At 47.8% G+C, this 27,156-nt stretch overlaps 1 protein-coding gene and 1 long non-coding RNA gene across 17 annotated transcripts in view; both read right to left on the reverse strand.

Moving 5' to 3' along the window:
* The window catches only part of Sytl3 (synaptotagmin like 3), a 60,302-nt gene that overhangs the window by 18,537 nt on the left and 14,609 nt on the right, over positions 1-27,156 (reverse strand). For 3 of the 16 annotated variants that reach the window (XM_040283495.2, XM_040283493.2, XM_040283498.2), the window contains 5 exons: positions 25,509-25,573; positions 8,572-8,623; positions 7,513-7,597; positions 6,077-6,155; positions 2,546-2,670 (listed from right to left, as the gene is read on the reverse strand). In XM_040283495.2, coding sequence (XP_040139429.2) covers positions 2,546-2,670; positions 6,077-6,155; positions 7,513-7,597; positions 8,572-8,623; positions 25,509-25,573 — 406 coding nt within the window. Of the gene's footprint in view, positions 1-2,545; positions 2,671-6,076; positions 6,156-7,512; positions 7,598-8,571; positions 8,624-10,267; positions 10,465-11,002; positions 11,027-25,508; positions 25,574-27,156 lie in introns of those variants that run through there. The other 13 variants (XM_040283494.2, XM_040283497.2, XM_040283496.2 and 10 more) reach the window with 13 other exon arrangements.
* Positions 1,102-2,539, reverse strand: LOC144365974 (uncharacterized). Its single transcript, XR_013424713.1, has 2 exons — positions 1,512-2,539; positions 1,102-1,373 (listed from the first exon to the last, which is right to left on the reverse strand). It is a non-coding gene; the product is annotated as an uncharacterized LOC144365974 (long non-coding RNA).

Below are 27,156 nucleotides of genomic sequence, written 5' to 3' on the forward strand. Positions count from 1 at the left end.
GGCTTAAGCCCAGGAGTTCAAAACCAGCCTGGGAAACACAGCAAAACATTTCAAACGAGAAAAAGAAGAAGGTCATCTATTAGCTCTGTGCCATAGCCACCTGCAAGGTGGGCACCAACGACCGATACTTCCAAGGGCACTACGTCGTATGATTAATGTTGGCAATATGTTCCAAAGTGTTCTCATGGAAACAAGTACCATTACTGTGAGCTCCCCAGCTGAGGCATGTGTGATTGCAGTCTGGAAAATGTCCTATTAAAGGATGTACTCCTTATTTTTCAACCCAATAATTATTTAGCATTTATAGATTCTGTTTGCTGAGTTTTGGTGGAGTATAAACATTTGGCTAAAGTACTCTGTGAAAGAGACATATCCTCAATGACACTGGCAGAGAGAAGTCCTGCCCAGAGTGCAAGCATGCCCTGCCCAGAGCCTGGCAACAGAGGGCACACACGTGTAAGGGCCCATGCAGTGGGGGCTCTACCCACAGCCTCCCCCTGCACCTCCTCACTTCTATCCCTGAAGTCCCCTAGCCTACTTGAAAACCTCCATAACTGCTTGGCAGGCTCTATTCTGTGGGCACAAGCTGCAGGGGAACAGTGCACCAAGGATGCCACATTATGACAGCATTCCCAAAGCCCAAAGCAAGGCCCGTGGGAGCTTGGTGTGCCCCACACAGCACAGCATACCGCAGATGGGAAAGGTACCGAGTCTCCACAGCAGGGTACCATGGGGAAGGTCCTGAGGCAGGTTCTATCTGACCCCAACCCTCCTGACCCCATGACCCCCTTCTGCCCACATGACCCCAAAGGTCCTCATCTCCAATGGGGACAGCAATAATGCAACCCTCACGGGGTTGTTTTAAGGATCACAAAGGTTAAATACCAATAAGGGCTCTCTGCAGAGAACCGTGCCCAGAGCACTGCTGATCTGTCGGTGTTGGCATCAGAGTGGCTTCATCAGACCCAGTAAGAGAACTGTTCACACTTCCAAATCCCTCTGGAACCCTTTTTTCTCAGTGGCCCTCGCTTGTCCTTACATGGGGCATAGATAGAACAAAGAGGCTAAATTTTTCTTACTTAAAAATCATACAAACCCAGGTTCTATTTCTGGTTTCTTTTGTTTGTTTGTTTGTTTTGTTTTTAAGCTATGAGCTGCTAGTGAAGTTGGTTAACCTCACTGACACTCAGGTCCTTGATTGACATCGTGGGAGTTTTTGTGAGACACAAGGTGATGACGTGGTTCATGGTGAGCACTAACTCCCGACTCGGTCTCTTCAGGAAGAGCAGTGGATTCTGGTGTGAACTGATGCTTATGCACACCTGAGAATTTCAAAGACCTTCAGGGTTTCAAACACTCCTGGCGCCTTGCCCCTACAGGGTGGGGAATTGAGAGTCAGTGCCCAGAGCTCAGCCTTCAAGCTGGTTCAGCTACGTCACTGTGGCCCGTGACGTAACCCCACCAAGGCTTCGTGCTCCTAGATGTAAAGAGGGGCTGCCTGCAATACCTACCTCCTAGGGTGGGTATGTCACTAGAATGAGATGCCCCAGCAGAGCTCCTGCACAGAGCATGGCGCATCATAATCAACGCCAGCAATCTGAAGAAGGTGTTTGGAGGACTTCGCTGGCAAATGAGATAGTACAGCACTCAAGGGAGACCTGCGAGAACCCTGTGCTGGGGAACAACAGGTGACTTCATTTTACAGAGGAGTCCTGGGCTCAGGTGTGAGGCAGCGGATGGAGGCAGGACCTAGCACCTTGGGAACAGGTGCTGAGGTTCTAGCAAGACAGTGGGCTAACGGGAGGACAGTATCTGGGGATGTCTCCAGGGGATCCCACGGCCACAGAGAAGGGACATGTGTCCCATGCAGCTGAGCAGAGCAGCCATAATAACGCAGCACACAACATGGCTGGCACCTGCCCAGTCAGGTCACCTCAGCTGGACTAGAACCCAGGCGTTCTGATCCCAGAGCCAGCTTGCTCCTATCCTGGTCTACCCGCTGCCGGCTGGGTAGGTGAGCTCGCCTTGGTTCAGACACAGGGAAGGAGCCCCCTGCTTGAACATGATTATGCAGCATTTGTGTTTCTCATAGTTTCCTTCGGAGACCAGGACCGATTATAACTAAAGGCTGTTGATCCTGAACATAAGTGAGGGGTTTCACAGACCCTGGGAACCACGGCAATCACAGGTCCCGCAGGTGCTGTGGCCTTGAAGCCCGTGGGCAGAAGCCTTGGGGACTCGTGGCCACACTAAAGCTTGGAGCTGCTCTGAACAGTTGTGCAGGTCGAACTCCTTTTCTTTTTGAGGCTCCTGGGCTCAAGGATCCTCCTGTCTTAGCCTCCCAAGTAGCTGAGACAATAGGCACAAGTCATCACCACACCTGTCTTGATCTTAAATTCTGACTCTCCTTTGGCCAAATGCAGAGCTTCCAATCACATTTTTCTGACTGTGAATTGTTTTGCCATCAAAGGAAAAATAAACCTACAGAGAAAAAGACTGGGAAGAGAACACAAAGGGGGTGGCGCAGGGCGGGGGCCTCAGGTACCCTGGTGGTGACGTTGACCGCAGTGTCTGACTGGCTCCGTCTCTGCGTCTGGCCTGCACACTGCCTGGGGCTGGTGGCTAGAAGATGCTTCTCAGATGTCATGTCATTCTGGGACTTGGAGAGCTCTGGAACACAAACACAAGGGACGACAGCTGGGAGCGCACCGCTCTGCGGAGTCCCATGGAGCCCTCCCCTGGGATTCCTGAGACCCGGGGGGGGCCCAGGTGGGCCAGAAGGGGCTGGGGGGGAACAGGGAGGGACCAGGGAGGGGCAAGGGAGGCCTGTTCACCATGGAGCATGGGGGCGCCCAGAGGAAGCCAGAAACTGCTGGACACAGGGCCGGAGGAGGGCCAGGTCCTCTAAGGGGCCTCCTATGGTCACACTCTACACACCCGACAGGTGGAGCCTGGGAGAGTTGAAGGAACCCCCAACTTCCCCAGTATTCCCCACCACTCATATGAGTACACACTCATCCAGACCCAAAGATGGCAGCCACCAAGCAAGCTGTCTTCCCAGGGGTTCCCGACAGAGCTTTCGTGGCTCAACACGGCGTCTTAGGACTCTTAGAAGGGCAGGGAAAGTAAGATCTGAGGTGTCCTTACAAGTATCTCAGTAAGAAAGCGGGCCTGAGAAGAGGACTCAAACGCTCGTCTTTGCAGCGTAACACTGGTCTAAAACAAGAGCGAAGGAGGAACCGCGCACAGAGGGAAAGAGCCGCCTCAGAGATGCTCCCTCCTCCTCGGGGGCTCCCTTTCCCAGGAGGCCTCCCCTCTGGGCCCTGGAGCTACCTTCCTAGCGCACTGCTGTCTGCTGAGAGACACAGTGCAATCACTTATGAGTCCAAGTTTTCGCAAGCCACATTAGGCAAAAAGAAACAGGCAATATTAATCTTGATTCTGCATTCCATGTGACGCTATGTCCAAAATGCTATTAGAACACGTAACCGATATCAAAGTTATTCATGAAATAGTTAACTCTCTTTAACTCCAAGTCTCTGAAGTCTGGTGTGTGTCCGACTCTGGCAGCACATCCTGTGACTACATTTCGGGGCCACGGGAGCAGCAGTAAGACACAGCACAGCCCAGGCCAGCCCTCTGTCTTCTGGTCCACCCACTGAGCCACACTGCCTCTGCATTGGCTACCTATGAGCTGACTCCTGCCTGCACGGCCATGGGGAGCTTTAAAGGCCCCTAGAGGGAGGTCCCTGGCAAACGCCCCCAAGCCCCAGGGCACCCACCCTTGCCCACCTCGCCATCGTCCTGTCCCAAGAGCCCTGTCTCCCTGCTACCTCAGATCTAGTACTAGCAGTGTCTGGGGCGTCTCTCAATGTCCAGCAGCTAGGAAGGACTAGCACACTCTGGTCCTCCAGCCCAAGTCACCTCCATGAGCTCCCCATGTGGCCAACCCAGACTGGCTGAGCACGTGAGAGACCCCAGTTTCCAACCCCCAGGAGATGCCGTCCCTCCTCGCTGCTCCCCCCATCATCTCCTCAGGGCTCACCCCACAGCCTGAGCCTACTTGGTCCACTGCAAGCCACAGAATGAGGAGGGAATCTCCTTGAGCAGCTTGGGTTCTGACAAGAGGGCCTGGTCACCCATCGGCAGGGCTAGAGGACACCCAGAGCCCTGAGCAAGAAGCCATTCCTCTTTCCCTTCCAAGGCGACAAGCTGCCGCCACCTCCTAGAGATGAGCTGATAACAGAAGGGCTGTTGGAGCAGTAATAGCAGCCAGAGGTCACTGTGAGTCAGCTTCCCAAGCCCCACGGGCAAGGCCTCCTCCTCCATGCTAGGTCTTTGGTCCCTGAAGAGCCTGGGCCCCTTCCAGCCCCTCCCATGCCCACTAGGTACCAGTCTGACATCCTGCCCACAAGGGGGGTTTCCTCTGCACCCACTTTGGTAGGGAAAAGGGTTGCAGCACAGATCAAGAGGACACGTGGAGAATCACTCAAAACCTGTAAAAACACGAATCAGTGCCTACAAGATGTTGCGTGCCCTGCGTGCCCTGCGGCAGACACAGGGACAGGGGCCGGTGGAGTCATGTGCCTGTTTCTGCAGACCAAGCAGGAAGCGCTCAGGACAGTTCTCAGGTTCTTGGCCCTTCCCAGGAGCCAGAAAGCAGGGCTTGAACTACCCCTCCCTGGGGGATGAGGGCAGCAGGGACATAGGTCACGGAGCTTCAGCTGAGTCCCCTAGCTCAGAGGGACACTGCTTTGCTCTCATGAATCCCCGCCCTCACCCCACCCAGAGATTAGCTCTAGTTGTCCACCCAGGTATCTAACTGGCAAACCTCGGATGAGTGAGCAGAGGTACGTGAGACTGTGGGCTGGTCCCTCAGGAGACTGTGCACCCAGGGCCCTTTTGGAGGAAGCTTAGGTTGGGGTCCATTCAGGGCATCGATTCCAGTAGCAGTGGAGGGAGGGATTCACACAAGCCCCGTGGATCTGGGGAGGAGCGGCACAGCTAAGATGTGGAGCAGGTCCCACTGGAACCTGCCGTGGAAGGGAGCCAGCTGGGCGAGCATGGGCAGCTCCACCGCCAGGCTGAGGGGCACAGGGGGTCTGGCGGGGTGTGTGTACGCTAGGAAAGCTCTGCAGGGTAAGATGGGTGATTTTTAAACCCCCAGGCACTGTTGCCAACAGGCCAATGAAATCCCGTTGCTTCTCCCTTCTGAAAAAGAAGGCGACAGACCCTTGCTTATGTAGTCACAGTTGTTCTAAATTGAAGAGTGGGGGTTGGATTTCAGTTGTCACCAGGGGACAGCTTAGACAGGCTCATGTGGAGTACAGATGGCTACTTAAAATCAAATCATCAGACGGTCTTGGAGCCAACAGGGGACAATGAGACCATCCACACGCAACCTCAGGGAAGGAGGTGATGAACCAAAGCCAAACAGGCACGGACAAAGGGAAATGAAGCCCCAGGAGCCCTGATCCCACCAAGGACCCTGTCTGAACCAGGGCTTGCCCTGTATATCTTAGGAGGCATGAAAGGGTCCAAGACCTGAATTTTAAGATAAGCAGGAAAAGGGGGAAAAAAAAAACAACGGAGGGGAGAAGGTCCACTGAGGGAGACAGGGTTCCAGCTGAGGTGGTTAACTGCATTTGCAAACTTCAGGGTGACTGCCAGAGGAAGACCAGACATTGATAAGGAGAAAAAGAAGAGACAAGTAATTCCATGCAAGAGACAGATCCTGGACCCCATCGCCTTGAAGGCTCTGGTTTGGGATTCACTGGAATCCTCATGTTTTCTTGGTTGGTCTCCCGGGGTCTCCTGGGAAGCCCACACACGTCGCCCTCCCTTGTCCATGGCGCCCAGCTAGGCAGGTTCGGGCCTGGAAAGGAGGAAACTGGGCCAACGAGTGGACTGACATGGCATCTCCTCCCGCGAGGAACCAGAGGCCTGCTCTGTGGGTGGCGAGATGAAGGGCCCGGTGCTGTGGCTTTCCCGAGGGTCCAGGGACAGTCCCATCTGAGGCGGCCCGCCTGTCTGCCTGTGTGGCATGGGAAGGAGACATCCTGAGGCAGTGACTTACTTTTCACGTGGGTGGTAACAGACAGAAACAAATTCTCCACGGACTTATTAAATCCTCTGAACTGACCAAGTTCCTGTAACTAAAACAGACACAGAACGAGTTAATGCTTGATGGCCTGCTTTGCCCCGCGTCTCTAGACTGTTGGGCCCCAAAACACTGCTGATGGGTGCGGGTGCTCATTGGGCATGCAGGTGGGGGTGGGGGTGGAGTGACCCTCCCAGGACTAGGCACCCCTGCTACTCAGCGTCTCCGCTCTATATTTTGATATCCTCATAAAGGAAGAAGCATTATCGACATGTGGTTCATAAGATAACAACTACCTCTCAGACAGGATGAAGGATAGTTCCTTGGCTCAAAGATTGTACCCAAGTAAATGACTGTTTGTCTAACCTCCTTTTTCTTATGGCCCCACCCTAACTCCATGCACAAAGGGTACCAACGTTGGCAAAATGCAGGTGACATGGGGGCTGAGGGTGGTATAAAGGCACAAAGTGACCAGCTTGGAGTCAAGGAGTTCCACCTCCCAAAGCAGAAGCAGGGAGAAAAATACAACACAAAGACCACTTCCTTCTCCAAGTCTCATCTGTGTATCCACCCACTGTCCATCCAGCCATGCATCCACCATCCATCCGAGCATCCATCATCTGTCCATCATGCATCCAACTGGTAAATATGTGTTGAACATACAAGTGCTGGAAATGCTTTGGAGAATTTAAAATCTCCAGGGGAAGAACAGCAGGATTTTGAAGGTCACCCCAGAGTCTCAGCTTAAGATTGGAAAAGAATGAACATATTGTCTCCATTGGCAGACAAGGATGTTCTCTCAGATGCACAGATATAAGTGCTCCCCTTAATCTATAGGATAAAGGAGATAAACCCACATTTCCATGGCACTTTTACAGTTTTATGATACTTTTTCATTGATTTCTCACAATAGCCATGGGAGACCATCCAGACAGAATTATTTCCACTTCTCAGGTGCGAAACCCAGACAACTCCCCCAAGATCACAGCTAATTCCTTGGGATGGAAATGGTGCTGCTCCACTTTACATTAGATCCTGCAAACACTCAAAAGCCACCTCCAGAGGCCCTGCCAGCTCTCACACACTGTACGTCCATCTGTATCTCCCTGACACAAGTCAGCTTATCCAGAACCCCACACACTCACTCAAAGGCACAGTGCATAGCTGGGGGTGAGAGCTGATCGCAAGAGCCAAAAGATGAGGGTGCAGGCAGCGGGGTGACCCACCAGGCAGATGGCCCATGGCCACCAACCCACGAGAGTGGGAGCACTTCCATGCCTCCACGGGGATCTTTGCCCTCTGCCTGGCTCTGGGACCCACCCAGCCAAAGCAGGAGCCCTCTGCTCCCAGGCCATTGGCCCCTCTCCTGCCTCCTTGCATCTCCCCCGCCGGCTGCCCTCCAGGACACTCACAGTCTCACGTACCCTGCCAGGGCTGCCGCTGCACTGGTTTTCACTGAGAGGAGGAGGAGTAGGAGGCACCACAGAAATTTTGCTGCTAAGGAAAAATACAGGAATAAGAAATGGGTCACAAACTACGTGAGCTACTCCTTTTACAAATGCACGGATGTGCCACGATTCTATGATTCACGTTCTCAGCTTTCTTGTTTTTAAGTAGAAACTAAGTTTTCAAGGAGAAGACACAGCAGCTCTGCTCGGACCTCTGTGAGGAGCACCTTCGCCTGGTACCTGAACACGGGAAGAAGGTCGTGCCCATGTGTTCTGAAACCACAGGGGCCTGGCTCACCCCCGAGGGCCCCAGCCTTCACGTGCAGGATCTTGCTTGGACTCCCAAATTCTCTCAGTGCAAACCACACCAACCCAAGGGCCCAAACTGTTGAGAATATAAAAACAACCAGGAGAGGAACTGGAAGCACAGGCTAAAAGAAGTGAGAACAAATGGGAGAGGAAGAAGTTCTGAGACCGGAAAAATCTCTTCATGGGTCCACAAAGCAGTGGCTGGTGGGAGCGCGCATTCACATGTTAATAAACTCCGTCTCAGGTGTCCAGACCACCGGCAGCTTCCAGGTGCTAGGGGTGAGAACTTTGTACAAAGAAGTTAGCATCTCTAGGACCATTATTCAATGCCACCAGTTCCTTCCACCCATCTAAGATGCCAGGCACTGGGTACCAGGTGAGAGACGTGGATGAGTAATAGCAGCAAATGCTCGGCTCAGTATGTCCTCCGACGTGCAATCAGAAACGATAGTTTGTTTCCTCCCAACATTTCAGGAGAATTTGAGAAACACAACAGGATGTTAAATGAGAAAACACGTTGATACCAGAAGGCTTCTCATGAGAATCCGGAAGCATCTTTGAATCTTTTCCAGGTACTTTATCATTAAAAAATAAAAAAGCTACATTCCAAAGCAGTGACCTCTAAAAGTCAGGAGATCTGAAAGTCCTTTCAGGGCGTCCTCCGCCTGCCTGCCTGCCCTGAGGGCGGGACAATCTGTCCTTCACAACACTCACCTCAGCCTCTGATAAGATTGCAGGAGCTTGGCCCCAGCTGTCTCCCGTTTGCCTGGAGGAGAGATCAGCAAAGGTCATTCAAAAATGAGAATATAACTTAGGTAATACAGATACAGGAATCAATCAGTTAAAATTATTTTCCTTTAACACCATTTCTTGTGCCTAATAAAAGAGGCGGGGGGCGGTGATAGAAATGTTAAAAAATCAGATTGTGGGGAGGGCTGTACAGCTCTCAATTTATTGAACATCATTGGTTTGCACACTTAAAACAGGTGAGTTTATGTTATAGGAATTCTCTCTTACTAAAGCTGTTGACCCAGTAAGAGGCCATAATGTCTGGGAATGACTGTTTTTATGAAAAGTTGATTTTGAATGAGATTTTCTAAATCTGGATAACTTAAAAAACAATTCAAGCTTCCAAACCTTCCATTTTTCCTTTAAAAACATGTCTTAATTGAATGGATACATTCCTTTAAATGTTCCTTGTGATGGAGATTAAATTAATCTCTTTAAAAATGTAATCTACTTATTTCTGATTAGAGTGCTTAATAATTTCCTAAATTGTATTGTATCTGATATATTACCCTTTTTGTTTCAAGGAGAGAGGTTTCCATGATGTTTTAAGACCCCAAAATGAAACTCCGCATGTCTGTATTTCTGTGACCACAGGTTGTTGGCCACCACACAGGAAGAGTCTGCCCAGGGTGGAAGGGCCAAAGGCCTCCACTCTGCCCCTCACACAGCCCAACCCGCCAGGCTGCACCCTGGGAGGTCAATCCAGCTCCTGCTTCATCTGTTTGGAAAGTTTTAATTCGGAAGAAACATTTAGGTATTAGTATCACTTCGAGAGGATATACCGACAGATGTGTTTAGTAAGAAAATCAGAATGGGCAGGGGAGCCTCTGGAGGGGTGGACAACAGCTGGTGTTAAGTCCTTGAAGAAGCCCCAAACCTTCAAGCAGGAACCCGCCCCAGGTCAGTCCTTAGCTGGGCTGGCCTCGGGGAGCGGGAACCCTTGAAGGCATCTCATTTTTCCAGTCTACCTACCTGTGTGTGTTTCCAGGGCTTCATAAAGGTGTTCACTGGATTCTAAAAGGAGTCCAAGGGCTGTCCCCACACCCCATTAGGAAACACTTCTCTCAGGCAAAAGAGCCCTGCCCCGAGACTGAGAGGGGTGAGTGGAACCGGCTCCCAACAGGTGGAATCCAGCATGGACAAGAGCCCCTGGAAGAAACCGTCTGGGCGAGAAGCAAAGAGCACGCAGACTTGCACACAGCACAGGGAGCATGAAAGCAGAGAACGGAAGGGGAAGACAGAGGAGCAAGGCTGCTCATCCTGCAGTCCTGGGGCAAACAGGTGCTGGGACCCAGATTGATCGTATGGCATGATGCGTCCGCCGTAGTGCACTTATGTTACCCCAACTAACAGACAAGAAATGCCAAGCAGAATCCTAGCACCCGGGTGGGCTGCTCTCCAGAGCCTACCCAGCACCTCGGGTCTCTTCCTGGGGTTGTTTCCCCAACATCCCCTGAGGCCCAGCCCCAAAAAGCAGTCCCTGTCCACAAGCCTCAGGTTCTCTCTCTGTAACCCAAAGCCCTTCAGGGGCACCCTATTGCCTTAGACTAAGGTTCAGGCCCCACACTGCGCCCTGCCTGAGGCCTTGCAATTAGAAATTGCTTCTTATCGCCCCACTCACCTGGGCGTTGCCTCCCTCTGGCTCCACGATTGCTGACACCCCATCCTTCTCCTCAGGCCCCATCTCAAGCCCTCCACAAGGAAAGCCCAGCTTTGTGTCCCATGTCACATTCCTTGGGTTCTCTCCTGGGATCCCTGCAGGTGGCCTTGCCCCAGCATGGCCAGCACATGGCCCTCTGCTGCCCCCTGCTGGCTGTAGCAGCCTGGGAACAAACTTGCTCTTAATTCCTTTCAGTACTAAGGACTGACTGAATCCAGGGCCTCACGCATTCTAGACAAGCCCTCTGCCACTGAGCTATACCCCCGCCCCTTTTACTTATTTATTTTTTAATGCTTCTTTTTACTTGTAGATGGACACAATATTTTTATTTTATTTATTCATTGTTATGTGGTGCTGAGGATTGAACTCTGTGCCTCACACATGCTAGGCAAGCACTCTACCACTGAGCCATAACCCCAGCCCCAGCCCCTTTTATTTTGATACAGGGTCCCACTAAGTTGCCTAGGTTGGCCTTGAACTTGCAATCTTCCTTCCTTGGCCTCCCAAATGGCCGTGGGAATGGCCACAGCATCTCTGTCACTGCTCCTCAACTCTGTGAAAGCAGCCGTGGGCACATCTATGTGCTGATCAAACTTTGCAGACACTGAAATTTCAATTTAACATTATTTTTATATGTCACAAATATTAGTCTTTGTTAACTATTTAAGATGTTAAAACAAACAAAAATGTGCTTACCTCCTGAGACGTGAAAATAGGCAGGAGGACCAGCTGGTCCATAGGTTCTGGTTTGCCCAGGCCCTTGCCACCTGACACGGCATGGATCCAGGGCAGCCAGGAGGCCACCCGAAGCCCCAGATCCAGCCTCTCCTGTGCAGATCCAAACCTAATGGGCATGAGAGCCCCAGTGTCTGCAGGCCTCACTGATGACAGAAATGCCCCCCAGTGGCTTTTGTCCGGCTTCTGGGTTTGGGTTATTTCCCTTGCTCTTCTTCTGTCGCCCTTTGCCATAGCTTCTAGTCAGAGGCTTCCTTCAAAAGCACCAAATCTTTTTTTGTTGCTTATTAACCTACTTTAAATTCATGCAGCCACTGTGAGGAAACTCACAGGGCAGCTCTCTGGGGAGGCAAGGTGTTGGGATCAAGGGTCCCTGCTATCCTTCCCAGCCACTTGGCTGGTCAAGTGGCCTTTGAGGGAACACAGACTTTGCCAAGGGCAGGGCCAGACCCAGGCTGCCAGGGCTGCTCAGGAATGTGCAGCTGACCTTGTGGATGCACAGCACTTGCTTACGGTGGCTACTTGGGTGGGAAGCAAAGTAAGGTGGGGAGACACGGAACTGAACACAGCTTGGATGACTGGGGCTATCTGGTATGTTCTTGGGAGTTACCACTTTACTTGGGTTCATATTTTTTCATAATAAAAAAATTAAATGGAGAACAATCACACATAGGCCAAGTCCCTGAGAACTGTACCACTTCCCAACTTTATCAATGCGTTCACATTTGTCATTATATCTTCCCTTGCTGGAACCTTCCGGAAGCAAGGCCCATGCTCTTGTGTTTGAGGCATCCCTCACCTTGGGCATCAGACTCCTGAGGGAGAGAGGGCAGGGTGGAAAGGGTGTACATAGGGCAGTGGCTGGGTGGGAGAGGGCCCCAAAGTGGGAGGCAGACTTCTCCCAGCCCAGCCGTGTCCCTCCTCACCTACAGCCCCCCTTCACTTCCCATGTCCACCACACCCTCCAGGGCACACCGAGATCCTGCCCCTTCTTCACTAGGCACCTGCCTCTGTGGGTCCAAAGGCAACTTCCTTGCCCAGCACAGGAGGCTGGTAGGGGCTGATCTGTCCCCTGGAAAGACAGGTTGAAGTCCTCACCCCTGCTACCTGTGAACTGGACTTTAGGTGGAGACAGAGCCTTTGCAGATGAGGTCAAGATGGGCCACTAGAGAAGGACGCCACCCATGTGGCTGAGTCTCTGTTCCCTGCCCAGAAGGACCCACTAGCAGATCCACAGACACTGCCTCGTGGAAAACCCCAAACCTCAGAGTAAGGTGAGCTCCTGTGTGTTCCTCGAGAGGGACAAGCCCTGGAAAGGCTAACAGAAAGGGCTTCCTTGACCACATCACTCTCCGCTTCCTGAGGGGCGCACCATCCCCGACAGGAGAGCCCAGGGCCCACAGCTCCCTCCCGGGCAAAGAGAAGCAGACACCCAGCTTCCCAGGCACTCTGAGTTAGGGACGGGGAAACTGAGCACCAGGTCTCCTGGGGCCAGATAAAAACAAAGATGGGGTCGTTAGAGCATGTCTTAAGTCCTAAGCTAGTATGACTATGTCCTCACAAAAAGGAAAAGACTGGACACAGCGTCAGTGCACAGACGCTGTGAGGGTAGCCAAGTGACATGGGCAGCCTGGAGGACACTTCTATAAGCTACAGCAGTGCCCAGGATGGCTGGGAGCCTCCTGTGGTCAGAAGAGGCCGGAGGATGCAGGGGGCACCCACACCTCCACCACAGGCTTCCCGTCTCCAGAACAGGGAAGACCCAAAATCTCTGTTGTTTGAAGCAACCAAAGTACCAAAGGTTGTACTCTTTGTGACAGCAGTGCTAGGAAGCTAGTCCACAGGCCTCTGCCACTGAGTCCCTACCTTCCTCTCCAGTGTCCCCACTCAATCCTGGCCAAGCCGAATTTCCCAGACGCCCAGGCCTACCCACGCCTGCTCTCCACCTGGGCTGTACCTCACTTGTCCCTGCCCACACTCCTCCCGAGGGTTTTGTTAGAGAGATCTGGTGACTGTGCTCACCAGGCAGGCCTTATGGTGACATTGTGCACACTCAGAAGTCTTCTGACCCCACTGTAAACAGATGCACACATCTGTCCCCCCACCAAGACAGAAGTCTCTGCGAACAAGGATCTTGTCTTATGCAACTTGGTGTCCCCAGTACCCAGAAGAGGGCTTGCCACGTGGGAGGTGGTGGCTGTAAGAATGACATTGATAGCAACAATACTATTCTAACAAGAAGCATAGCCTCATTTAAGCCACATGATCAGATACATATTAAAGTAAGTCACAGTCCCGTTTTCCATGACTTTCCTGCCGTTTCATTCACTCACATGAACTGACTGCAATATGCGCAGGCGGCTTGCCCGCCACGAGAGGAAGGCAGACACAGTCCCCGCTCAGAGCTCAGCAGTGCTGGAGGATGGTGGGGTGAGGATTCACAGAGATTCCAGAGGAGCCAGGAGTCAACCTGTGGCTTATGGTCAGAAACTGCTCTGACCCTCAGCTAGTGTGTCCAAGACAAATCACTATGCATCTCTGTGTCCATTTCTCCATTTGAATTAAGGAAGAAAGAAACTTGTTTCAGATGCTCACAGAAACTCATAGACGTGGCTGCCCACCACAGGCAGGGCTCTGCTGCGATGCTGGCCAGCCACACTGGCTCCTGACCACACCAGCACCCTGGACTGCGGCGCCAGCAAAAGATGCCAGGACCCGTCCTCCCAAGGTCTCTCTCTGGGATGACTTGGCTCACAGGGGAAGAGAGCCAGGAACAGTCTCCCTGGAATGCCCCAGTGGAACTCGATTCCCTGAGTGACGTAGGCTTTCCCATCTGAGTGCACCACCCACCCGTGCAGCCACTCTCTCGCAAGATTTGCCCTTTAGCCTTCCCTCCGAGGCAGCCGGACCCTGTACCAGCTCTTCAGCCTCATGTGGTCTGGCTGCAGAGCTACAGGGCAGTCAGGTGGAAGAGCAGCCTGCCCTGTGTCCACCTCTCTGCTGGCGCCTGTGGATCAGAACCGCGGCCCTCTAGGAAACAGTACCTTGCAGTTCCCAGGGAGACCTAAAGAAAACACAGGACAGGCTACCTGTACGGAGCCTCCATGGGAGCTGAGCAGATGTGCCCTCTCCTTAAGACCTTTAGGTCCATCCTGGGAAGCTGCTCATAATATAAGGATTTTATGAGAATAACACTCTGCTGTGTTCGGGTCTTTCCTTTACAGGGAAGAAAAGGCCCCAGAACAACAAAGCTTTAAACCACTGTCAAGACGGAATCTCTCCCAGAACATTTCAAGATTTCTTCACAGAATTGTGTACTCTGTCACAAGTGGTTTTCATTCTACACACACACACACACACACACACACACACACACACACACACAATTAGCCAGGCAGGATGATGGTGTGTGAAACGGCTTCTCCATAGCAACCTTTTTACTATCTGTGCGTACCCCATAACATCATGCTAGATGCTTCCAATGGGAATAATTGAATTTTTTAAAAATAAAAATCAAACGTTTAAAAAAATAGGTTTGAGCTGGAGTCCAGAGACATTTTAAAGTATATTTTAGTTTTTAGAGATGTTTAGAGCTAAGATAAATAGCCCTGGGGCCAGGCTAGTCCCAGGGTGAAAGGAGACAAAGAACACTGCCTCGAGTCAGCAACGGATGCCTTCCAGGGAGCAGAATTAATAACGGTAGATTTACAGCCCTGTGGGCACCAAACATTTCTCACCCAGTGTCCTTTTGCCACCAGACATTACTCTTGTGCTTAGCTGCAGGAGAGAAAAATACTCTTTCCCTTTGATGAAACTACCCCCATTCATCAAGCAGAGATTCTGGCTGGCTTCCAAGGTGATAACGGTAATGGAGGGCCAGACAGCAACTCTTCCACTAAGATCGGCTTATGGTTGGTGGTAACTGACCTGGGTCTGCTGAGTATCTGGGTCAACAGGGTCTGAACTCCTTTTCAGCATCCTTTAGATTTTTTCTACAAAGTGAATGTGAGTTTCAGGAGTTCTCTCTATATTCTGAATATCAATCTGTTAAATTAAGTCTGGCTTCAACAATTCTCCATACTTGGTAAATTGTAAACCTAACTTGGTGTATAAGCAGACTGTAACCTATTCTTGTAGCAAGTAGTCAAGTCTCAGCCCATCCCAAGCGGACAACTGTTCGAACCTCATCCAAATAAGTCAGAGGAGCTGTAACCAACGGGTCTGGCTCGGCGCCTGTTTCCCTTTCTCTGGTTATGAAAGTGACCCGCCCATGTGGTAGAGCAGAGCATTCTGTAACACTTTTGGTCCAGACGGCTGCTCAACTCTAGAATCACAAATAAAGCAAATTAAGACCTGCAGAACTAGATTGGTTGTAATTTTCTCTATTAACAGTTTGGGCAACAGCAACAAGACCCTAGGTAAGTGCCAGCACTACTGAGATCCCTGAGGAACACAGGAACGAAGCATCCTTGACCCCTGGAGGTCCCCTGTCTTTCTTGGGAGCTGGGGGTTATAAGCTCCTCTCTGAGGGTCTCTGCTCTTTTTGTACTGAGCCTTGATCATTATTAGGCTTTAGATTTAGGCTTAGTTTGTATTGTGAGAGAGTATGTGACCTTCGGAAGTCATAACAAAGAGGGCTGGGTCTGTAGGGAGGCCTCAGTCTGGGTCAGACAGACGTGAAGATTTTCAGTAGCCAGGTAAGGTTTGCTGGACCACAGGGAACTTAGAGTTACTTTGGCTGCAGTTGGGGAGTTTTAATTATTATTTACCTGTGGGGAAGGGGAAAAAATTATTTACTGGTGGGGAAGGGAAGGGTCATAAATCCCATAAGAGCAATGAGATACAATTATGTGGTTTGGGAAGAAAAAGGAAAAACGGATGGGGGAGGAGGAACTTCAGATTCCTGGGTGGCAGGGTGGTCACCCATGGCACGTAGCCAGAGTTGCACTACACCCGGTTTCAAAGGTAAAAATTACCAAGGGGCTTTGGAGGTGCCTGCGATTCCTGGTGGGCTATTCCCTGGATTCATCAGGAAATGCAAGTGAATAGGGAGAAAGCAAAGGTCAGAATCCTTGGCTCTTGTACCTGTAATGGCTCAGTGAAATTAGAAGGAATGCTGGGTCAGAGCCGGAAGCTAGACTAAGCTCAGATTCTGGTCAGTCCAAACTGGTGTGGCTACCAAAGGAGGTGCAAAACCAAGAAACTTGAAACCTGGCTCAGGTGTGAAGGAACTGTTCACCCTGGAAATGGGTATTGAGGTAGAAGGGATAAAGATAGGTAGAAAGGAGGGAGGGGGAGGAAAATGAAACTGTGGCTGTAAGTCTAAAAGCTCTGTGATCAGATTGATCCCTAGACCTTTTCCCCCTTCCTGTCCCATCACTCCCAAATTTCTGAGAAGTTTATAAACCTTAGAGTTACTAAGGTTTATAAAAACCTTATTCGCTATCAATGAAAATTGCCTAGCTTTGATTAAAGCTTAAGTGCACTGTTAACCTACATGATGCATTTCTAGGTTAGATCAAGCAAAGGGAGAAGTCTTTTCAGAAACCTCATAATAATATGGGTACATTCCAAACATTACCTACATAGAACAGACACTGTCAAACTGAAGGTCTCAGAAGGAGAGCAGACCGTCAGAAACATCTTGTGACGCATGATCAAAGAACCCTACGCACCAAGCCGATACCTTCCCACACTGTCTTCACAAAGCTTCCCTCAAAAGAAGAGCCCAAGGCCCCAAACATGCTTCTCACTCCCAGGATAGCTGGCATTCTGCTTTAGGAATGTTGTCTTTCTTTTTTTGATACTGGGGATTGAACCCAGGGGTGCTTTACCACTGAGCCACATCCCCAGCCCTTTATTATTTTTTATTTTTTTGGTTTGAGATAGGGTCTTGCTAAATCAATTGGCTTCAAATTTGTGATCCTCCTGCTTCAGTCACCTGAGTCGCTGGGATGACTGGTGTGTGCCAGACACTGTGCCCAGTTCATCTTTCATTTTCTGATAAAGATCTTACTTTTTGCTAAAACCCAATTCATCCTTAAATTCTTTTCTGCAATGTGTCAAGAGCCTGGAAGATGTGAGCAGGGGTCCCAGCCTCTGGAGAGACCTGCGTGAACCCTCTGCCGTGGCAGAATCTTCTTGAGGAGTCTCTCCTAGGATGGGTTCCCAGGGGAGCGGGAGCAGGGCAGCTTCTTGGTGCTGAATGCAGAGTGGAAGAGTGTGTGCGAGTCAGTGCTCTCCACGGATCAGTCCCAAATGGCTATACCTGATCTAGACACTGGAAAAAGTCACTGTGGAGCACCCCGGGTGAGCAGATGACATGCTTCGTGCCCAGCGTGTGGGACTGGCTTTATGACCACAGGGACTTTCACCCACTGAGTAGGCCTATTAACCAGGTCACGGTCAATGTAATCTCCCTGCCATAAAGTTGACTGCAGTGAAAAAGAGTTCCTATCAAATCTGCTCCCTTAACACCCCCTTCTCTCCCCCTACTCCCCAGGTCTTACAGATGCTGATAAAAAGAGTAGGTCAATTAACAAAAAAAAAAAAAAAAAAACAGTCACAGAACAGATTCCAGAAAGGTAGAAAATTTTTAACAGGTCCACCTCTCACAATTCCAGGCTCCTGGGTGAAGCTGACATCATCTTAGACATAGCTTCCTGGGGTCACAGAGTGACTTCTCTACCATCATGAAACTCTTACCTCTCTTCATTTTTTTTTCTACTTATGCCTACCTCTTTCACTTGATAGGATGATGCTGTAATTAGAATTTCAGAACCAACAGCTTCTTCAGCTAACTCGACAGAGTGTTGGACCTGTTGTGCCAAACTAAGATCCTTCCGTGCCTACGGGTCCTTGGGTTCTCCCTGTAGGTAACTCCAGCCATGTCCCTGATGCACTGTTCAGTTGTACTTCCGATACGATTTCTCCCTATTTTCCGTTAGCACAGTCATGGGAATCAAGAACCAGGACTGATGAGAACATCGCAAGCAGGTTTGCCCCAGAAGCCCAAATGTTGGTTTTGCAAACTGACCTATGTGCCTGCTAACTAAATTTCAATGCCAAGCATCAAGGTTATAGATTGGAGAAAAAAAGACTCTCCTCAATAAATGGTGCTGGGAAACCTGGATACCCACTTACAGAAGAATGGAACTTGACCCCTTCTCTCACTAAGTAAAATAATCAGGCTGGGGTGGAGCTCTGTGGTGGAGCATTTGTCTAAATGTGCAAAGCTCTTGGTTCCATTCCCAGTATAGGAAAAAAAAAAATCAACTCAAAGACTTAAACGTAAGACCTAAAACTAGGAAACCACTAAAAGAAACAAGGGGGAAACACATCAGGATATTGATTTGGGCAAATTTTTTTTTTGTGGACATGATCCCCAAAACAGGCAACAGAAGCAAAAATTTATGAATAATATCACATCTACTTAAAAAGCTTCTGTACAGCAAAGGAAATAGTCAACAGAGTTAAGTGACATCTGCAAAATAAGAGAAAATATCTGTAAAACTGTTCGTCCAACAAGAGGTTAATACCCAAAATATATAAGAAGCTCAAGTCAATTGCAAAAAAAATCTGATTAAAATATGAGCAAATTATCTGAATATATATTTCTTAAAAATATATACAATTGGTTAAAAACATGCAAATATGCTTGGTAGCACTAATCATTAAGGAAATACAAATCACAATATCATCTCATCTTCATTAGCATGGCTATTATCAAAAAGATTTTAAAAAAAATAACATGCTAGTGGGAACATGAAGAAAAACTCCCAAATGCTGTAGGTGGGAATGTAAATTGGTACAGCCAATGGAAAACAGCGCAGAAGCTCCTCAAAACTCTAGAACTAGAACTAACATATGATCCAGCAATCCCACCCCAGGTATAGATCCAAAGGAAAGGAAGCAGGTATATCAAAGAGATGCCTATACGCTCTGTTGCAGCACTATTCCCAATAGCCCAGGTACAAAACCAACCCAGATGTGCACTGATGGATAAATGAAGAGAAAATATACACAACAGAATATTATTCAGCCACTTAAGAAGGAAATACTGTCATTGTGGCAACTTGGTGGACTTGGAGGATGTTATGTTAAGAGAAGTAACCAGATACCAGAAGAAATCCTGCAAGTTCTCACACATATACAGAAGGTTTAAAAGCTGATATTACTGAAGAAGAGAATAGAATAGTGGTTAAGACCCTGGGAAGCGGGTGGGAGGGAAGGATGAGAGGGGATGGTTAACAGGCACAAGGGTGCAGCTGGATAGGAAAACAACTTCTAATTGGATAACTACTGTCGACAACAATTAATTGTATGTTTCAAAATAATTAGTAGAGAAGATTTTGAATGCTCCTAAGACAAAGAAACAATAACTGTTTAAGGAGGTGTCCATCCATTATCCTGATCTGTCATGGTATATTGTATGCTTGCACTGAAATGTCACACATACTCCATGAAAACCCACAATTATTATGATCAATAAAGTAGATCTTTAAAACAACATGACTGAATAAGGTCAAGAACCTGCCTTGGGAAGATTATTACCTAGAAACACTGGGTGAAAGCAAAAAGTTTGAAGATCAAGGTCTTAATCTGATACGACCATCTCAGCTCTACCCAGTTTGAATGGACCAGTCTAAAATTTTTTTCAGAGACATGACAGGCAGTCCAATCCCTTGGGAAAATCACTTCCAGAGCACACCTTTTGTGATGCTGCCATTCTTTTGTCTTTTCTCTCAAGGAGGGGAGTAAAAGGAAAATATTCAAAAGCAGGATGCCACATTTTCTTAAAGACAAAAGCATATACAAAGCAACCCTGTCTCAAAATTAAAAATAAAAGGGCTGGGGATGTGGCTCAGCGGTTGCGTGCCCCTAGGTTCAATCCTCAATATATACAGAAAGTTTTATGTCTTGAAAACAAAGATGGCTTCATTAAAGACAGCCTCTTAGGAGAGTAAACACATCAACTAGGGGGTCTCCTTGTCACTTACAGAGAGCTCTGCAGACCTGAATCCACCTGCTCAATTGTGGGGTGGGGGTCTTTACTGAAGAACAAGCAGGACATTGGAATGGAGCCATCTCTAAATATTGACTGGAACCTGATTTTTTTCATCTACAAGTCGAGTGCCTCAAGCCTACACCTCCAGCCTGATGCTGTTCCCATAACCCTGTAGCCAAATGGACCATACCCGGGCTGCCCACGTAGGAAAAAAAAACTCTGAACAGCTACCTCAAGGACTAAGCCACATTTGCTACCAGAAGAGGAGGGTAGAAGTTGTTTCTGATAATTATCAGACAAAACAGCCTTTGAAGATGGACATCACTACCTAAGTACATGTATGAAGACACGAGTGGTGTGGATCTACTTTGTGTACAACAAGAGATACGAAAAATCGTGCTCTATATGTGTAATATGAATTGTTATGCACTCTGCTGTCATGCATAACAAATTTAACTAAAAATAAAAAAATATTCAGCCTTCCTAAACTATCCTATTTCCCAAATTATTAATAGAATGAAATTCTTAGTAAATCATTTATATATTACATTTATCCTCCTTTAAGCTTCAAAAAAGTGTTAGTATTAAAAATAATAGTATTAAAATATTTCTGCTTTTAAGCTTGAATAATCAAGCAATAAAACTTTCAGGCTGGGGTTGGGGCTATAACTCAATGGCAGAACACTTGCCTAGCAGGTGCAAGGCACTGGGTTTGATCCTCAGCACCACATAAAAATAAACAAAGGCATTCTGTCCACTTACAACTACCAAAAACAAAAACAAAAACCTTCAGGCTGAGAAAAAGAAAAAAGTGCATCTATGGCAAGGAGCCACAAGAGGGTGCCATTTTTCCATGCTGAGCAGATGCCTGAAACCTGAAGATGATCTCCAGGTTCATTTTTCTAGTTATCTGTAACCGAGACAACTTCCATCATAAAGGTTCATTAACTTGGCTACTTTACCAATGACTCTCAAACAGAACACATAAAAAAGATTCCAAGGGGAATACCCTCTTGAACCCCGAGTCCCACTGAGTCACACCTCTGTGTGTGAGGCCAGGAGCTTTGATTTGACACAGCTTGCAGCTGACCCTGGGGCAGGCCCCAGAAGCCACGCTTAAAGTTCCTGCACAGAATGCCAGCCAAGTACCTGTGGACAGAGTGGCTAGAGGTGACAATGACAATGCCAGAATGGTGCGGAGAGCTTCCTGGCTATCTATGGACTGAAACCTCTGAAACCGTGAGACCCAAATATGTCGTTTCCCCCTCTATGTTGTTCTCATCGGGTCTTTTGGACACAACACAGCAGCCAAAAAGCTGACTGAAACAGTTCTTGACCTTTGAGGCAGCATCTTGGCCTCTGGGGACAGCCCTGAAGCACAGGATTGATGCACCTTGGAGCTGCACAAACCAACGGCCCTGGATTATGAACCCATGTGAAGGGCACTGATAATGTAACAAATAGTTCTGGAGCATTGAACACCAGGGAAAAGATTAGATCAGGCTTTTTGGTGGACTGTGAAGAGCTAAATAAAAGAAGAAAGTAAGTGTGAGTATTTAACTGAATCGTAGGATAAGGAAGTCTCTAAGCATTAAAGCAAAGAAAAAAGTTATATAAGAAAAAGTGGATTTGATTACAAACTCACAAAAAAATGATATACGTCAAAAACCACAAACTGGAAGACACATGTGCAAGTAATATGACTGAGAAGGGTTAATAATTTTAACATAAGAAGAACATCTATGGGGCTGGGCTGTAGCTTAGTAGTACAGCACTTGCCTCACACATGTGAGGCACTGGGTTCGATCCTTAGCAACTCATAAAAAAAAATAAATGAATGAATAAAGATATTTTATCCATCTATAATTAAAAAGATATTTTAAAAAATAAAGATCATTTAAAAAAAAAAAAAGAACATCTATGGAAGGTCAAAAAGATAGAAAGCCAGGCATGGTGGCTCACATCTGTAATCCCAGTGATTTGGGAGGCTGGGGCAGGAAGGTCTTAAGTTCAAGGCCAGTCCAGGCAATTGGCGAGATCCTGTCTTTAAAAAAAAAAAAAAAAAAAAAAAAAAAAGACTGGGGATATAGCTCATTGAATAAATGACCCTGGGTTCAATAAAAAAAAAGTGAAAATATTCAATCTCATTAGTAATTAGATGAGTGCAATTAAAATATAAGAAAACCACGTGCACTACCAATGTGGCTTTACCAAATTGACGGAGTTGTTTTTTACTTTGTTTGTTTGTTTGTTTCAGGCACATCCACTCTGGAAACCAAGTTCCTAACCTTATCCTTGTAGAAATATTCAGAGATTTGTCTACAAGGCTGTTCACTGCACCGTAAAATGTGATTTTAATATTACAAACATCCCAGACATGATAGAAAACTGAAAGTTCCCTGGCTATCCAGCAATCGTAGTTGATTGAATCAATGCCGACACCCTCTGAGGCTGGATGAGATGCGGTGGGCAGAAATCACACGATGACGGTGACAGACATGGAAAAGAGCCTTTATAAATTATTACATAAACATCAGGATAAAACTATAATCAATTTGAGCCAGATGACATAAACACATTGGCTTGACTTAAGAAACTGCCTCTGGGCTGGGGATGCAGCTCAGCGTGTAGAGCTCTTGCCCATCACGCTCAAGGCCTTGGGTTCCACTCAAGAAAAGAGACAAAGGAGACAGAGGAGAGAGAGAGAAATGGAGCCAGGGAAAGGCTGAGCCTCCAGCCCCAGAAAAGCCTTCAGCTGGAGACAAAAACAAGAATGCTCATTGTTCTAAGCTACTGAGTTTGGAGTGACTTGTTACGCAGCAACAGGTGACCAATGCACAGAAAGGGATGATCTCATGCCTCTCGTGGTATAGGCCATGATCTAGTTTTATGGGATAGGATATAGAGGGCTGGAAAAAGCCTCCTTTGCACCATCACAACACACACACACACACACACACACACACAACAGAAATCACGAAAACACATCAGAGAGCTGGGGTGCAGCTGGCTCCCTATTGGGGTGCAATGGGGACCACTGAGGATCCCAGACACCAGGGGGGGTTGTCTGCTGCTCCCTGTGCACCTGTTGTCTGGTCAGCACAGACAGCAGGGAAGGGTGGTCCTTCTGTGTCCCTGCACTGACCCCTTTGCTGTATCCATCCTCCAATAACAGCTATTTAACCAGCCTGAATTGCACCCCCATTGTTCCAACAACCACGTGGTTTCCTCTCTCCTAACTGGACCTTACCTGACCCGTGACACAGGTATTCAGTTCAATGCACCCATTTCTCTACCATGTTCTCCTTTAGGGGCACAGCCAAGAGCAAAGAAGACCCCCTCCTTACCCACACAAGCCTTGTCAGTTGACCCCTGATGACCTCTCCAGACTCCCCTGCTACAAACTCTACCCCACCCACCTGGCTCCCAGAACCACTCCCAGCCTGTTCCCCCAGCGTGGCAATTTTCTGGATCTCTCTGTACCCCTTGAGCCCGCTCGGAGATAGGCCAAAGAAAATGAGTCCTCCCAGAATTTGAGGAAACCTTGTAGAGAAAGATTTGTTTTCGTTTTTTGGTGTTTGCTTTATACGTTGATAAAAACAGCAGCCACAGAAAAAGAATGATTTATTCTCAGATGGATTCCTTGCTCTCTTGTTTTCCTTTCTTGTTGTCATTTTCTTTCCTGTAGAAAGTTACAAGGTGAGAAAGGGACCCCCGGGGTGTCAGGCTTAGCTCTTTTGACTCCCCTTTATAGTTTGAGTATCACCATGGCGACCTACTTCTCCCAGAGGATGGGGTGCTGAAAGAGGGTGAGGCGTGAGCCGGTGAGTTTACACACATGCAGACACACACACATGCCTGCATGAGCACACCCACGGTACACACATTCACACCCAGGTGCACACACACATTCTGGTCTGAAAACTCATCTACCCAACGAGACAATGGGGCCAACGCTTCCAACAACGTGTAAAACCACGGAGGTGTCTTGAAATTGAGAGATGACAGGAACTTCAGTTCTCGTGGTTCAATTTATAAAGTAGGATTTGAAGTGAGGGAAAAAATGGAGTCTCTACCACCTGAAGAAGGGCGACATCCCCAACACAGCAAGAATTTTAAAGAAACCAAACAAAGCCATAAAAAACAGAGCAGGCTCTGTGCTGCTGTCGCTGTGCCTGGCTTGTGTTTTAAGGGGAGGACAGCACCTGCGGGGGCAGCAGCTGGACTAGGAGAGTGATTCCCAGACATTACAATGAACACTCTGTGGCTTTCCAGAAGGCCCCAGCACATAACCGTGTCTTACTCTGAAAACACTTTATTACCTTAATACCTGCATGGCATTAAGGCCAGCTGCACACACCCACTCACAGGCCACAGCCAGCCTCCTCCCCTGCTCCCTGCCAATGCTCTTCTTCACTCTCTGTGGTCTTCAGGTAATTACTGTGACCCAGGATCATGAGGGAAGAATTGTCCTTGGTGCTGTAGAGGGGAACAAGATTCTAAAAGCACGGTTTCCACTCACACACACAAAAGCACACAAACAAATCTATAATAAAAGGAGCTTTGCAATAATTGCAGAAGAAATGTACCAACCAGAAGCTGTTGGTCTCCCAGAGGAACTGTCACTCTGAGAAGCAGGAAGTCAAGGAAACTCCCTGGAGCAGGAGTCCTAAAGAAGGGAGCTCATCTCGTGGGGGTAGAGTGGGAAGAGCCACAGGCACAGGTAACAAATGGTGTGCGGTAAGGTGCAGGAAAACTCGAGTGGAACGGGAGGACCAGTCATCAGGGCCTGTGAACTAAAGTCACGGGAGGCCATTGTTCTGGACCAAGTTCCCCCACCAGACCCCCCAAGAGACCAGACCAGACCAGACCAAAACAGTCACTCATGCCAAATGCTGCAGAAGAAAAGTGACATTTTAATGATGCAGTTAGATCCCCAAACAGACCAGTTTTTCCTGAAAAGAGTAGATTCCACCTCCTCTGAGTCAGCTGACAGGGACCCCCTCTGCTTTAACCCACCAAGTAATTTCTGATATTAGCCAATCAGCTTTCTGCACTGCTCTGTTCCCTTTTCCCACCTTACAAAAGCCACTGTCCTGCCATGGCCATCCTGGGAGCTGACTTCTATTTTGTACAGTAGAGGCTGCCCCATTCATAAATTGCAAATAAAAGCCAATTTGATCTATAACTAAATTTGTTGTGATTTTGTCTTTTAATTCTAAACCCATGAATTATTTTTAAATTTTTTCTAGTTGCAGATGGATACAATACCCTTATTTTATTCATTTATTTATTTATATGTGCTGCTGAGGATCAAACCTAGTGCCTCACACCTGTGAGGCGATTGCTCTACCACTGAGCCACAACCCCAGCTCCATGAACTTTTTTATAATCAAAAATCATAGCAGCAAATATTTTAAAACTAGGACTACATATAGTAAAAATTTTAAGAGCATTTACCTGCAGTTGGAAATTTTTTGGCTCGTTCCTCAAAGAACCATTCCCCAGTTTTTGCTTTCACGTTTCTGAAAAGCAAGCAGAAAAGAGGCCTTAGAATAGATACGAACAGTGCTGTTTCTGCCACAGTAGTGGATGTAGGGAGGGAGAAAGGGAATATCACAACATATTAATTTTAAAAGGACCAAACACCTCATTTTACCTATTTCTTACTGAGGTTAACCAATCTACAAAGCTAGTCTCCTGCCGTGGTGTGCTGTACCCTCCATGCTAAGGTACATGGGATGCATTCATATTAGCATATGCTGTGCCCAACGCAGGTCAAGAAACTTAATATTTCTGAATACACACAAAGCAAAACCGAATTGCTATGGAAACAATCGCGTTGCCATGATAATGGTGGTATATATACCAAGCAATGTCACAAAGGATAAGCTCCAGAACCGTTCAGCCTTCTGCAGTCGGCCAAGAGGAAGGTCACCCCTAGGTTAGCGACAGTGTTTACCAGGATATTTGCAGAGCACCAACAGGCCTGAGAAGGCTCCGGGGAGGAGCGGAAGTCCACCATTCTCTCTGTCAATAAGCTTTGACAGAGACCAGGGAGGTGGTTCCAAGGGCACTACCTGACATCAGGGGAACAACTGTGGTCAGCCAGTTGGTCTGGTGGCCCCCCAGGACCAGGCCTCGCAGCCGCTGGCTCTCACACATAACTGCGCACAGAGCTCCTTATGTGCTGGCTGCTTGAATCTGAGGGCCTAAAGTGTGTTTTGCTCTCGACAGTTGTGACGTTTCTGGAGAAACCAGAATTGTTAATATCCTTTAGGATGTAAAAAGGGAAACAGATATTATCAATTGTTTAATAATACACCAGATGGGCTGGGGGGGGGTCGTGTAGCTCAATGGGAGCATTAGGAGGCCCTGGGTTTAGTGCCCCACACAGCAAAAATATTATCACTCTAAATACATAAAATGTGTCACTAAACTTGACAGCTCCTTGCCTATGCAAGTTTTTAAAAATTGAAGTTTTAACTTTTGTGGAAAGTCTTTTTTTTTTAATTTGATTTGTTGAAATGAATTCTCTGCTAGGTTTAGGCTATAACCTAAAAAATGGACTTACATGGACCTATATGGACTTACATGAACTCAAATAGATTTTTTTTTCTTTTTTAGGTGCAAGAAATCAAACCCAGGGCCTCTTGCATACTAGGCAAGCACTCTACCACTAAGCTATATCCCTAACCCCTCTAAGGAACATTTTTAAAGTTAATGCTTATGAATGCTGTTAATGTAAACAAAACCACAAATATATGCGAATCTACCTTTTTAAAATTACCTATCTTTTTCTAGCATTAGTAATTGTCAGAAGACCTCAATCAACTTTCTACCGTCATCTGGTTAAGAACTATTATTCTCTGGTTTCTACATTAATGAGTAGAACAAGGAAAATCTACAGTGTTTAAAAATTTTATGACAGAATTTTGACATTTGGTACCACATTAAGAATCAAAAATATGTAACATAGTCAACCATGATATATTCCCAGGGAGACAGAAAAACGGCTGATCCATAAAATCAGAAACTCAAATATCTCACCTTCTAGATCTACACAAAATACCTTCAGGCACCGTAGCCTCTCCACAGCCTTCCCCTC

Source organism: Ictidomys tridecemlineatus, chromosome 8 (assembly GCF_052094955.1).
Source record: "Ictidomys tridecemlineatus isolate mIctTri1 chromosome 8, mIctTri1.hap1, whole genome shotgun sequence".
NCBI lineage: Eukaryota > Metazoa > Chordata > Mammalia > Rodentia > Sciuridae > Ictidomys > Ictidomys tridecemlineatus.